Raw genomic sequence first — 13,712 nt, 5'->3', positions numbered from 1 at the left:
CGCAATATTTCGACGAAGCTGACCTAGAGCTCGAGGCAGTCGAGACTTGGTTCGGGCGAAGGCAAGATGTGCACGACCTCCTGGACAGAACCCACATCGGCTACGCTCCAGGGCCTGGTGTCAATTGCTACTGCGGACCCAAACTTCCACCAAGAAAAGTACTATATTCAGACTATGTTTTTTAACATGCAGCGAAGTTAGGTTACTATTTAGAGTCCTAATTAGCAATGTTGAATTCGAAGCAGCCACTACAGTTATAACATTATTGTCAGTACCTTTTCATGTGTATTTCATTTTCATGTTTTATTGAAAGTAAATACTTAAAGTGAAGTGCGTCTGTGTGCATCCTTCTGGATGCCATTACTTTATGGACGGTGACACACTGAACATGACTGTTATATACACACACCAACAACTAAATAACACATATCGTGTAATGTGCAGTTCGTATGCTTTTTAAATGTATATTGTACCGGTTGAGTATTTCATTCGAGTTCCAACTTAATAATTTAGTTTTTTTATTGTGAAGTAATAAATTTTTTTTATTGTGAAGCATTAAGTAATTAATTTTGCTTGTTAGGTGCGGTTTTTAGCCATGTATACCATATCAGTGTATTCAGTTGGGCCTCAGGCACAATCAAGCTAGTTTTGTAGCTTGTGGCCTGTGGTCCTTTCCCCCCTTTTTTGTATAGCAATAATGTAGACAACTTTATCATTTATTCATTTATAGTTAAACAGTTCAGTTGTGGTGGCTTAGCCCTTTGAGACACTTCATACAAAATTATATACACTTGTTCTTGCTAGGTATGTTGACAAATGGCTAAGAGAACACATATATGCATCATTAAACACCATTTTGCAGTGTTCCAGTTACAATGTAAAGGCTTTGCTGAAGGCCCTACCATTTCTGACAAGCAGCGTCTGAAGTAAAATTTCTCATTCTCAAAATGAACACAGAAGCTGAAAAAGAATAGGCATTGTATTCCTAGCATACAATTTCTTATATTTATCTAAAACAGCAGGACCGGACAATAAATATAGTATATTTATATTTATTGTTACAAGACATATAGATAATGTTTTCGAAGCAGTGAAATGTTGAATGCCTCGAAATTATGCACACATTTGACTATATACAGTTTGTTTTTACATGCAACATCTAAAGGATTGATAAGAGGTCTGACAACCTCGCTAATGTACCAAAATTTTAAAAATCCATCAAGCTGGTCATGTTTGCAGCCTCCCGAGGTACCAGGATGACAAAACTAGATCTATACAGCGTGAAACTCTATACAATGCAAACAGAGTTGATAAAGAGTAGTATATACATTGTGCCAGCCCATTTGTCCACAATAAAAAATTTTGGTGCAATAATTTACTGCACGGTCATAAGTACGAGCTTACATGCATGCAGCAGCTCTTGTAAAAAGGAAAAAAAAAGCAGAGCACTAAAACTGACAACCTCTGCCAACTGAAAGAGCAGGTTAATAGGTTTTCACATTGCCAGAGTTGGTGCAGGCCCTCTCCTGCTGTCTTTTGTTGGCTGGTCAAAGTAAAATGGTTCGCACTATTTAAAACAGTTGTCAAAAACAGTGTCGCTTGTCAAAAGTGAAGACACAGAGACTGCCTTCAGACTCTACAGTTGTCTTGCTCAGCTATTGGGAAGGACGGTACCCTCGTCGAAGGAAGCCTGCAGAATGCTTCGCTCGTGTTTCATGAACGAAAGCAGAGAGTCTGAAAGCGGCTGTTCGGACTGTCGATCCTGCGAGAGAAAAGCCAAAGAGATAAGAGTACTGCTGAACATCTAGATATCGTACAAAGAGTATAGTACTTGAACACCTCTATTATCAACATCACTCTGGATTTAAAGGGGCTCTGCAATGTTCCTTGTTCTGCCTGCATTCTGAAGCACTGGGCTGTGTGTTGTGCCGAATAAAGAGATGAACACAACAAGAAATACAGAAGTTGGAGCAAGGCGACAGAAGTTATTCACCTTCAAACTTCAAAACCCTTGCAGACGACAATAAAAAAACATGCCCATTGACGTCGAAGGCAGGTTTCAACTGTAGGCACACTGGTGTCTCTTATACCCATTCATCTCTTGTATCAGTGTCTCCTATAAAGGGGTTCGTTCGACTGTATTTAACAATCAGAAGTCTTCTGTATTCCGAGGTAATATAAAGAATGCTTTTTAAAGTTTTAACACACAAAAAGTGTGGCCTAGCTAGGTTTGTATGAATATTACTCAACTGTTTCGTTACCACGCCTATTCAAATCTAGCCCCGCCGCGGTGGTCTAGTGGCTAAGGTACTCGGCTGCTGACCCGCAGGGCGCGGGTTCGAATCCCGGCTGCGGCGGCTGCATTTCCGATGGAGGCGGAAATGTTGTAGGCCCGTGTGCTCAGATTTGGGTGCACGTTAAAGAACCCCAGGTGGTCTGAATTTCTGGAGCCCTCCACTACGGCGTCTCTCATAATCATATAGTGGTTTTGGGACGTTAAACTCCACATATCAATCAATCAATCAATCAATCTATTCAAATCTATCACTAGCGATCGACACTTTTGGGTCATCAATTTTGGCATGTAAAATTTGTTTCTCGTGCACCCAGCGCTTTCTAGTAGTTAGTCCAGCCCCTTAACTTTCAGAATCAATTAAAGTTCCTGTTTTGGCAACGTAGTGATTTTTGACAGAACTTTGCACGAACCAATGCGCGTGTTTTGTTAAAAAAGTGCACTAGGCTGGGGAACTTGATGGAAGTGCGTGCCACTCGTGATTATGCTACAGTCAACGTTTCTACAACCAGGCAAGTTCTAAGAGTCAAACTACCCAAGTCAGACTACCCGTCACAAGGCGCAAGGACAGCTTACAGTTTGGTGGCGCTGGCGGCGCAACAAGCTCCCGCTAGCATACGAAAACGCGTAGTCGTCGTGGCAAGACGCCGTGGCGGCCATCCTTAGAGAGCTTTGCTAACAGTATAATATTGGGATTTGCTGTTGTGCTGCCGCAGAAACTTAATACTGCGCTATATTTAGCAGCATAAGGCAAATACATTATAATTATGGCTTTCTGAACTGCCCACGATAAACGATGCTTCATATATATTTCAACATGCTCTGTAAGAACATTTCGTGATGACTCATAGTAGTCTTCTGGTAGAGGCCTGGTTGACGACGTTCGGAGGTCTGCGACGGCACGTCGAGGTGATGACATCCAGTGGTGGCCGTGACCTGTCGGGAAAAATGGAAGCCGCAGGGCGAGATCTGCAGTTTCTGTGCGCGGTTGGTTTTCGACGTGGCGCTCTCGCATCTAGTAGGGAGGTGGCTCGGGGCACGTGGCGAACGAGCATTGGTGGTGAGCGTCACCTGTTCGAAGCCGTACAAGCTCTTCGTGAACTACCCGACGTACGAGGAAGGGAGTGTCTTCGCAGGAGTGTCTTCGCATACTTGCAACAGTAAGAACATTGTCCAAGTGCCTGAACTTGGGTAAAATACTCCGGCTCTTCAATGCCTCGAAAGCGCGACACTGCTGCCTGAAAATAGAAGGAGTGTTCAAGTTTTCTTTCGTTATGAGAAAATTGTACATGTCCTCGGTGATGCCTTTTAACAAATGACCAACTTTGTCTTCGTCGGACATATTTGCCTTGACCATCCCGCAAAGCTTCCATACCTCTGCAATGTAGGTTGTGCACGTTTCACCGGGTGACTGAGCCCTACATTACAGCGTTTGCTCAGCTTTATTTTTCATAAAACTCGTGTCCCCAAAGCAGGCCTTCAGTTCCTCAACAAATATATTCCAAGTGGTGAGGACATGTTCATGGTTCTCAAACAAAAGCAAAGCAGTCCCAGCAAGGAAGAATACTACGTTCGCAAGCTTCGCCGGCGCGCCCCATCCGTAGTAGCAGCTCACTCTGTCATAGTGTTTTTGCCGAGCATCCAAGTCTTCGTCAGTTTTACCTGAGAATATCTGTGGTTCAAGTGCCCAGTAGTCTGGTTGTCAAGGTCTACGGCCACCTTGGGCCATGTTGGTGGCACTGGTGGATGCAGCAGCGTTGTACGTCAACGGGATTGCTGTGTCGTAATTCATGCCGATGTTGTCCGGGAGTAGGACAGCTAACTGTCTGCTCCTTCGAAGAACTTCTGCTGCGGGGCGCAGGACCCAGCACCTCCACCAAAGCTGTTACGTATGCGGTGGGTTTATTAAGACTGAAAATGCCAGTGCTCAACCGTCACTGCCGAATCACCATCGCTCAAGAGCGTCCTACCTTTTTTTCTCTCTCGCTCTTTCAATCCCCGTTACGATATATGTGTGTGTATATATAAATATATATAAAAAGAAGCGTAATTCACACAAAGAACATTTCAGCACACATTAGACGAACGTTTCGGCCGTGGGACCGGCCTTCGTCTGGGGATGGCCGGTCCAACAACCAAAACGTTCGTCTAATGTGTGCTGAAACGTTCGTTGTATGAATTACGCTTCTTTTTACACTATCAGAGCCAGTGTGATACTTCTTATAGCGCGATACTTCTTATAGCGTGATACTTATACTTCTGTGTGCATCGTCTCTGTGTGCCACCCACGCACCCATCCACACATCTATGTAGCCACCTATGACTTTTTAGCTCTCCTGGCCTTTTCAATAATGATATCGATACCAAACTTGGTATGGCATAATATGACTGTATGAAGAACATAATTGACTAGTCATAACATGAAAATCATGACATGTACGTTATCGATGTCATGATTTACATTTCATGGTCCTGCAGCCCTTGCGGTGGTTTTGTTGACATGGCATGTTGCAAAACTGGTATGGTATGACATAATTGCATGGCGAATACAAGCGACAGACCCTACCATGAAAATCATGACATGTAAGTCATGGCGATGGCATAGTGGTTAGAGCATCCGCCTCGCATGCAAATGGTCCGTGGTTCAAATCCCGGTGCCGCGCAGTTCCCAGCCAGATAAAAAAAATCCGCGTGGTAATGGAACTGCATTAAGAGGCCTGGGGTGCGGCCTCACCGGCAAAACATCACCGGGAACGCATCCCCTCACCAGAGAAAGATTGGCCACCCTGGTGCAGTATCAGGCCACTACCTCCTACATGCATACGTGAAATAAACCACGGCCCTCAGTCCCCAGCAGCTGTGAAGCAACTGACCACGGCGGCGGTCAGATCTGCAACGCAGCAGAGGGTGCCAAGAATCTCTGGATACGGACAGGCCGCCATTGCAACCTGAATTTGGCAACGATTAACGCTAGAATCTTATCTAGTGAGGGAAGTCTAGCTGTACTATTTGAGGAGCTACAGGGCATTAAATGGGACATAATAGGGCTTAGTGAGGTTAGGAGGACAGATGAGGCCTATACGGTGCTACGGAATGGGCACGTCCTTTGCTATAGGGGCTTGGCTGACAGAAGAGAACTGGGAGTGGGGTTCCTAATTCACAGAAACATAGCTGGCAACATAGAGGAATACTATAGCATTAATGAAAGGGTGGTAGGTATCGTAATTAAACTGAATAAAGGATACAAGATGAAGGTGGTACAGGCTTACCCGCCTACATCCAGTCATGATGACGCTTCAGTTGAAAGCTTCTATGAAGACGTGGAATCGGCAATGAGTATGGTAAAAACACAGTATACTATACTGATGGGAGACTTTAATGCAAAGGTAGGAAAGAAGCAGGCTGGAGACCAGGCAGTAGGAGATTATGGTATCGGTACTAGAAACACCAGAGGAGAGCTACTAGTAGAATTCACAGAACGCAATAATTTACGGATTTTGAATACCTTCTACCGAAAAAGAGAAAACCGCAAGTGGACATGGAGGAGCCCTAATGGCGAAAATAGGAACGAAATAGACTTTATAATGAGTGCACACCCAGGCATCATGCAATATGTGAAAGTGGTTGGCAAGGTACGATGCAGTGACCATAGAATGCTACGGTCTCGAATTCGCCTAGACTTGAGGAAGGAACGGCAGAAAATGTTACGCATGAACCAATCAATGAGCTAGCAGTGAGAGGAAAAGTACAGGAATTCAGAGTCTCGCTTCAGAACAGCTACTCGGCTCCTAGTGAGGAAACCAACCTTAGCGTAGTTACAATGAATGATAATCTGACGAGTATCACTACTGAATGTGCAGTGGAAGTTGGAGGCAGGGTAGTTTATTTATTTATTTATTTATTTATTTATTTACTCTCAGGGCCAAGGGCATTACAGAGAGGAGGGGGGGTAAAACACTCTACAGGTATACAATGCAGCAGGAGTGTGATTACACATATGAAACCTATTTGAAATATCCGCATAAACTGGAAAAATAAACAAACAATAACAGAAAGAAAAAATCAAAAGGCGCGAAAAACATTTGCCGTACACGGAAACAACCGAACAGGATTTACACAAAACCGCGGAATTCGCGAAAAAAAATCAGGTAATATGGCTACTAATAGCCACCTTGAAATTGGCTGGATTAATTATTGAAGCTATGCAGGTGGGAGGTGGTTCCAGTCCGAGCTGGTTTTAGGAATAAATGAGTTGAAATAATAGTTTGTCCGGCTGCTGGGTACGCCAACCTTGAACTGATGGTAGTTTCTTGTTGAATGATAAGTGGGAGGAAAAAGCATCGAATCTTTCAGCGTTGAATTGGCGTGATAAATTTTATGAAAAAGACAAAGTCGTGATATTTTCCTGCGAACAGACTGATCAAGTAGGTTAAGGGAAGATTTCAATGACGAGACGCTAGTCGTACGAAAATAGTTTGATAATATGAAGCGTGCGGAACGATTCTGGATAGCTTCGATATCATGAAGTAACGAGTTGATATGCGGGTCCCAGATCGACGACGCATACTCCAGCTTTGGCCGAACTAAAATTTTGTATAAAACGAGTTTTATATCTGCTGAAGCTAGAGCAAAATTTCGTCGTAAAAAACCGAGCATAGGGTTAGCGTCGCTTGTGATATGATCGATGTGTGTTTGCCAAGAAATTTGTAACATGACACTTTGCTTAGGGGGTCGTGGTTGAGTATGTAAGTGCACGCTGTAGTATTATGTTTTTGACGTGTTACTTGCATTACTTTGCACTTATTTGTGTTCAGTTTCATTAACCATGTATCGCACCAGGTAGAAATCTTATTAAGATCAGATTGTAGCGCACTTTGGTCGGCGGAATCCAAAATTTCTCTGTATATTACGCAGTCGTCCGCGAAGAGTCTAATAGTTGATGATAGTGTATTCGGCAAGTCATTAATATAAATTAAGAATAACAGGGGACCTAAGACAGAACCTTGCGGCACACCAGACGTAACAGAGCAGTGCGTGGAAATAAAGCCATTAGCAACAACGTATTGTGTGCGGTTACTTAGAAAACACTCCAACCATTTGAGAATATTTACATCTAGATTGATTGAGTTTAATTTAGAAAGCAGTAGTTTATGACAAACGGTATCGAATGCCTTCGTGAAGTCGATAAATACGCAGTCGATAACTGAAGAACGGTCAGCGGCGCAAAATAGGTCGTTAGTGAGGCTAAGTAACTGAGTTTCACAGGAGTAATTTTTTCTGAAACCATGTTGGAATTTGCTAAAAAAGGAATTGTTTTCGAGAAAGCGGACTAAATGGCTGTAGATAATGTGCTCAACAATTTTACATGGTGCACTGATGAGCGATATGGGTCTGTAATTGATGGGATGGTGAGTGTTACCTGTTTTGGGCAAAAGAACCACCTTCCCGACCTTCCAATCCTGTGGTATTGCAGAAGTTTCCAGAGACTGTGAAAAAATCTTAGATAGAATTATAGCGGATAACATTTCAGTATTTTTTAAGAATTTGGGGTTAATACCATCATCTCCGGGGGAGGAAGGTTTCAGATTCCTTATCAATTTGGCAACACCCACCCAGTCTATGATTAATGGATTCATGGGTAAATAATTGCAGGCAGGGAAAGGGGACAAACAGTATGGCGTACAGGTCACAAATACCGACGAAAATACCGTATTCAAGGCTTCGCAGCACATTTCACTTGGGATCATACAGTCCTCTTCAGACAGCAGTTCAATTTTCTTTTCACTTTTTCCGTTGATGGTTAGCCAAAATCTACGGGGATTAGTTCTAAGCATAGAGGGGAGGGTAACTTCAAAGAAAGGACGCTCAGCCACGGCAAGCGCGTGCGCATATTCATCGGCTGATTCATTGTACGCAGCCCATCGGTCAGTTGACCTCGAGCATTTGGCTTTCCGAAAAAGGCGCTGCTTTTTATTGCGTAGTCGCTTTCGGGTCGGTGTGAACCACGGGGATTGAACAGTATTCGTTATTCTACGCAGTGGTACATAGTGGTCTATTAACTCAGACACCTTGGATTTGAACCGATGCCAGTTTTCGTCTACAGAACGCTGATCAAAATTTTGAAACAGTTCTTCGGTGAATATTTCAAGCTCCCTATTTATTGCAGCATAGTCTGCACGTTTATAGTCTCTGAATGTTTTGGAGGTTTTCTGTCGTCTGGGATTCCTGTTGGGAATAGTAAAGTGAATTGCTGAATGGTCACTGAGACCAGCTATGACAGAAAGGGATGTAACATGATCTGGGTGAGTTGTGAGGACTAAGTCTAGAATAGTTGAGCTGGTAGTAGTAACACGGGTCGGGTACTTGACAAGTTGTATTAGATTGAAATCTGAGCACACACTGATAAAAGATGCGCTTTCAGACGAGCTGGAGCTAGCACTTGCTTGGGGTAAACACCAAGAAATATCGGGCAGATTGAAGTCTCCCAGAACAAAGAACACTGAAGCAGGAAATCTAATATGTATCTTATTTAAAACATCATGAAATATCTCGGAAAAGCCTGAAAAAGAATTTGGAGGCCGATAGCAGGCACAAAGAATGTAGTCTTTGTGGTGCAGGCGAATGCACACACAAATTAATTCTAGTTCAGAAGCGACATTAACTTTGAAAGACACAAATTCATTTGATACCGCAATTAAGACGCCTCCGCCAGAACGGCTACCTCGGTCGTACCGATAAAGAGCGTAGTTTTTTGCACCATGCAAAACTTCCCTGCTATCAATTTTCGCTGACAACCAAGTTTCCGTCAGTATGATTACATCTGCCAGGCACGCATGAACAAGGAATAATAATTCGTCACGCTTGTTCATTACGCTCCTTACATTACAAGGAAGAAAGGAAATTTCCCGCTCAATAGCATCAGCTTGTGTGCGCACATCTAGCTATGTTGAAGACTGACGTTCACTGTCGTTTGGGGAACACGATCCGGCTTGGCCCAGACTATTATGATTAATTCGGCAGTTTTGAAAGCGCCCATCATTTAGTCCAATTTCAACAACACAATCGGTAATGCTGCAATACACATAGCTCTTTTTGTCGATTACAACTTTGTTGTACTTCAGAGAAAATGGCTGACTGGTGGCCTTCGCGAAATCCAGGACACTGGCAAGCTACACAGGACACTGGCAAGCTTTCCCAGGAAACGAATAATCTCATTAAGAAGCGTCAAATCATGAAAGTTTCAAATACAACAGACAAAATAGAACTGGCAGAGCTTTCAAAGTTGATTAATAGGCATAAAGTATGCGATGTAAGAAGGTATAACATGGAGAGAATCGAACACGCTCTGAAAAACGGAGGAAGCGTCAAAGCAGTGAAGAAGAAACTTGGGATAGGCAAAAGTCGGATGTATGCACTAAGGGACAAAGAAGGCAAAATAACTACCAATATGGATAGGATAGTTAAATTAGCGGAGGAGTTCTACAGAGACCTGTACAGTAGCCGGGACAACCACGACTTTAATACTGTAAGAACTAGCAGTAACCCACATAACACCCCACCAGTAATGATAGAAGAAGTTAGAAAAGCTTTGGAAAGCATGCAAAGAGGAAAAGCTGCTGGTGAGGATCAGGTAACATCAGATCTGCTGAAAGATGGAGGACAGATTGTGCTAGAAAAACTAGCCGCCCTGTTTACGAGATGTCTCCTGACGGAAAGAGTACCAGAGTCTTGGAAGAACGCTAACATCATCTTAATAATAAAGGCGATGACAAGGACTTGAAGAATTACAGGCCGATCAGCTTGCTCTCTGTAGTATACAAGCTATTTACAAAGGTAATTGTTAACAGAGTAAAGAAAACATTAGAATTCAATCAACCAAAAGAACAAGCAGGATTTCGAACAGGCTACTCACCAATCGACCGCATTCATACTATCAATCAGGTAATAGAGAAATGGTCAGAATATAACCAACCACTATACATAGCCTTCATAGATTACGAGAAGGCGTTCGATTCAGTAGAAATATCAGCCGTCATGCAGACACTGCGGAATCAGGGCGTCGATAAAGTATACATAATTATCCTGGAAGAAATCTACAGGGGATAAACTGCTACCATAGTGCTTCATAAAGAAAGCAATGGAATACCGACCAAGAACGGTGTAAAGCAGGGGGACACAATTTCCCCATTGCTATTTACCGCATGCTTAACGGAGGTTTTCAGAAGCCTAGAATGGGAACAGTTAGGGATAAGAGTTAATGGAGAGTACCTTAGTAACCTGTGCTTCGCCGATGACACTGCCTTGCTGAGTAACTAAGGGAACGAATTGCAACTCATGATTACGGAGCTGGACAAGGAGAGCAGAAAGGTGGGTCTTAAAATTATTCCGCAGAAAACGAAAGTAATGTACAACAACCTCGGAAGAGAGCAGCGCTTGGAGATAGGTAATACTGCACTTCAAGTTGTAAAAGACTATGTCTACTTAGGGCAGGTAATAAACGCGGAGCCGAACCACGAGATTGAAGTAACTAGAAGAATAAGATTGGGGTTGAGCACATTTGGCAAGCACTCTCAAATTATGAAAGGTAGATTGCCATTATCCCTCAAGAGGAAGGTATATAACAGCTGTACCTTACCAGTACTTAGCTACGGAGCAGAAACCTGGAGACTTACAAAGAGGGTTCAGCTTAATTTGAGGACAACGCAGCTAGCAATGGAAAAGAAAATGGTAGATGTAACCTTAAGAGACAAGAAGAGAGCAGAGTGGATTAGGGAAAGAACGGAGGTTAAGGATATCATACTTGAAATCAAGAAGAAATGGACAAGGGCCGGGCACGTAGCGCGTAGACTGGATAACCGCTGGTCATTAAGGGTAACCAACTGGATTCCCAGAGAAGGCAAGCGAGTTAGGGGGAGACAGAAGGTTAGGTGGGCAGATGAGATTGAGAAGTTTGCGGGTATAAATTGGCAGCAGCAAGCACAGGACCGGTTTACTAACGGAACATGGACCTTTGTCCTGCAGTGGACGTAGTCTGGCTGATGATGATGTATGTCATGTAACGATATGACTACATGCCAGGCTCATGATGTGCTTACGGCCATATCGCTAGCATCACATATACTAAATTTGGTATTACAATACGTGAATGGATGATGAAGGTATGCGACTAGTGCAAACATGACAGTCATGAGATGCGTGTCATGTAGCATGACTACATGCCTTGCTTATGATACGCTGGCGGCCGTTTCGCTAGCTTCACATGTACCAAGCTCAGTAATACGCGACGCGAGTGGATGACATAGGTAAATGAAACATCCAAACATGATGATCACGACATGCGTGTCGCGTACTACATGCCAGACTCATGATGCGCTCACGGACGTTTCGCTAGCTTCACATATGCCGAATTTGGTATTACGTGACGCCAATGAATGAGGAAAATATGCGACTGGTGCAAACATACTAATCATGAGATGCCTGCCATGTGAGAACATGACTATATGCCACAGTCAAGGCCCCAATTATTTCGCTGGCGTTCATTTCGTCACGTCACCCCAGCGTTCCTACGCCAGGCCCTGGTCTTGCCATATACTCGCAGGTGCGTGCCTCAGGGAGATGCAGTGTTGTCTGGGTAACACATCGGCATAGAGTAATGTTACTCTATGCCTTTGGCGCGAAATGCAGCATATCGCATTTCGCGCAGGTTGCCATCGGGCCACGCTGACGGACGCTAATCGCGCTAGGCGTCGGACTATAGAGTGCTCGCGTTTTGCTAACGTAGCGTCGCTGTGTGCAGCGTGCACCTGCATCAACGCTACATTGGAGTATATTGGGCCCTTCATGATGTGCTCGCGGCCGTTTTGCTAGCTCCACATTTATTAAATGTAGTATCACGTGACATGAATATATGACAAAGGTAAACGACAAATCCAAACACGATAATCATGACACTGAAGTCATGTACGGCATCATTTACCTCCACCTCATACCATTGTGCTGATTTTAAAGTGACACATCAACATTTCTCATTCATGCTTCGCTTATCATCGATTTCCACTGTACGTGGGATCTGCCAATTTTTTTCTTTCTTTATGTCAGTCACATTCTTTAGCAACTTAGACTGTTAAAAATGTGAGCGTACAACCCTTTTCTTGAGCATGTCTACCCCTGCAACTTCTTTATTTCCTCTAATGAAACTTGTTAACACAGTTGAAGTCAAAGCGTCAAGCAGGGAACGCACATTGGCAGCCTCGTGAGCACTTCATAGTCATTACTCACGAGGCTGCTTGCTGACGCACTAGGACAACATAAACACACTTTCAGCTTTTTTATGTCCTCCAGAAGTTCGGCCAATTGGTTGATGGTATCTGCATAGCCGGCCGACTTGGCTAAGCAATGGCGACGACTGATAATGGTGGCTGTCATGTCTTCTGCGAGGACTACGCATTTCTCCTCAAATAGCACTCGTTTTTCTTCTTTGAACACTATAAACACCACAAAACGTCTTGTCTTACTATTTTCAACAACGTTCCACCAGCAGAAAGCGGACAAACAGACGTTTTCAATGTCTTGAAGCGAACTGACGCCAGTCGTTGAAGGGATGTCGGGACTTGGATTTCACTGTCTTCAAGTTCAGTGATCGGAGATAGTCCATTCTTTTTTGCCGATGATATTCTGGAAAGTACCCCACTTCTTTCGGGCAGCTTTCGCTTCTTTGTTGGGGGTATTTGAAAGGTAAGCGGGCAAATTCGGGAATAGCTGTGGAACGCATCCTTTGACAAGGACCCACTTTCCTCTGGCGATTTGTACCTTTTTACCATTGATGACGTGAGTGAAAGTCTCCAGGATGTCCTCCTCATGAAGGCGCATATCACACACACGTGATGTGCTGGGCAGTTTCTTATCCACACGAGAAACAGCGTAGTTCCATGCCTTTCGCTGCTCAGGAACACACGGGGCACAAAAAAAATGTCATGGTACATGTCTCTCATTTCCTGTAGCCACTTGTACAACCGGGAATGCAACGTGTGGGCATGATGAAAACACGCAACACATACAAAGCAGAACAGGGCACGCTGAAGCACAAGACTGTTCATGCAGAAAGAAGCCTCCACGGTAGCGACGCACTGCAACATGCACAGCCGACGGAGGTTAGTACGGGAGTGACACGAGCGAGCATGCTGCGAGTGAATCTGGATGCGACAGCAGCGTCATGTTTGTCTCTGGCAGTGGCGGCGCCATGCAACATGGCTTAGTTTTGCAACTTACCTAGTTCTAAAAATGTTGGCTACAGTAACACAGAAGTTCTGTAATGAAAAGAACCTTTGCGAGCCAAATTTTGAATTAAAGTGTCAGCTTCTCAATTTGACTATGTTAAGCAGTAATATTGCCAGAAATATATGTCAGATATTCAATAGAG

At 43.8% G+C, this 13,712-nt stretch overlaps 1 protein-coding gene across 7 annotated transcripts in view; it reads right to left on the bottom strand.

Moving 5' to 3' along the window:
- Positions 1-700: 700 nt before the first annotated feature.
- The window catches only part of LOC119185596 (uncharacterized), a 96,623-nt gene continuing 83,611 nt past the window's right edge, over positions 701-13,712 (bottom strand). For all 7 annotated transcript variants that reach the window (XM_075883168.1, XM_075883169.1, XM_075883171.1 and 4 more), the window contains one exon: positions 701-1,762. In XM_075883168.1, coding sequence (XP_075739283.1) covers positions 1,652-1,762 — 111 coding nt within the window. In that variant the 3' untranslated portion in view covers positions 701-1,651. The remainder of the gene's footprint in view (positions 1,763-13,712) is intronic.

Source organism: Rhipicephalus microplus, unplaced genomic scaffold (genome assembly GCF_043290135.1).
Source record: "Rhipicephalus microplus isolate Deutch F79 unplaced genomic scaffold, USDA_Rmic scaffold_15, whole genome shotgun sequence".
Lineage (NCBI taxonomy): Eukaryota > Metazoa > Arthropoda > Arachnida > Ixodida > Ixodidae > Rhipicephalus > Rhipicephalus microplus.
Note: the sequence above shows the minus strand (reverse complement) of the source record. Positions and strands in the feature narration are given on the sequence as shown.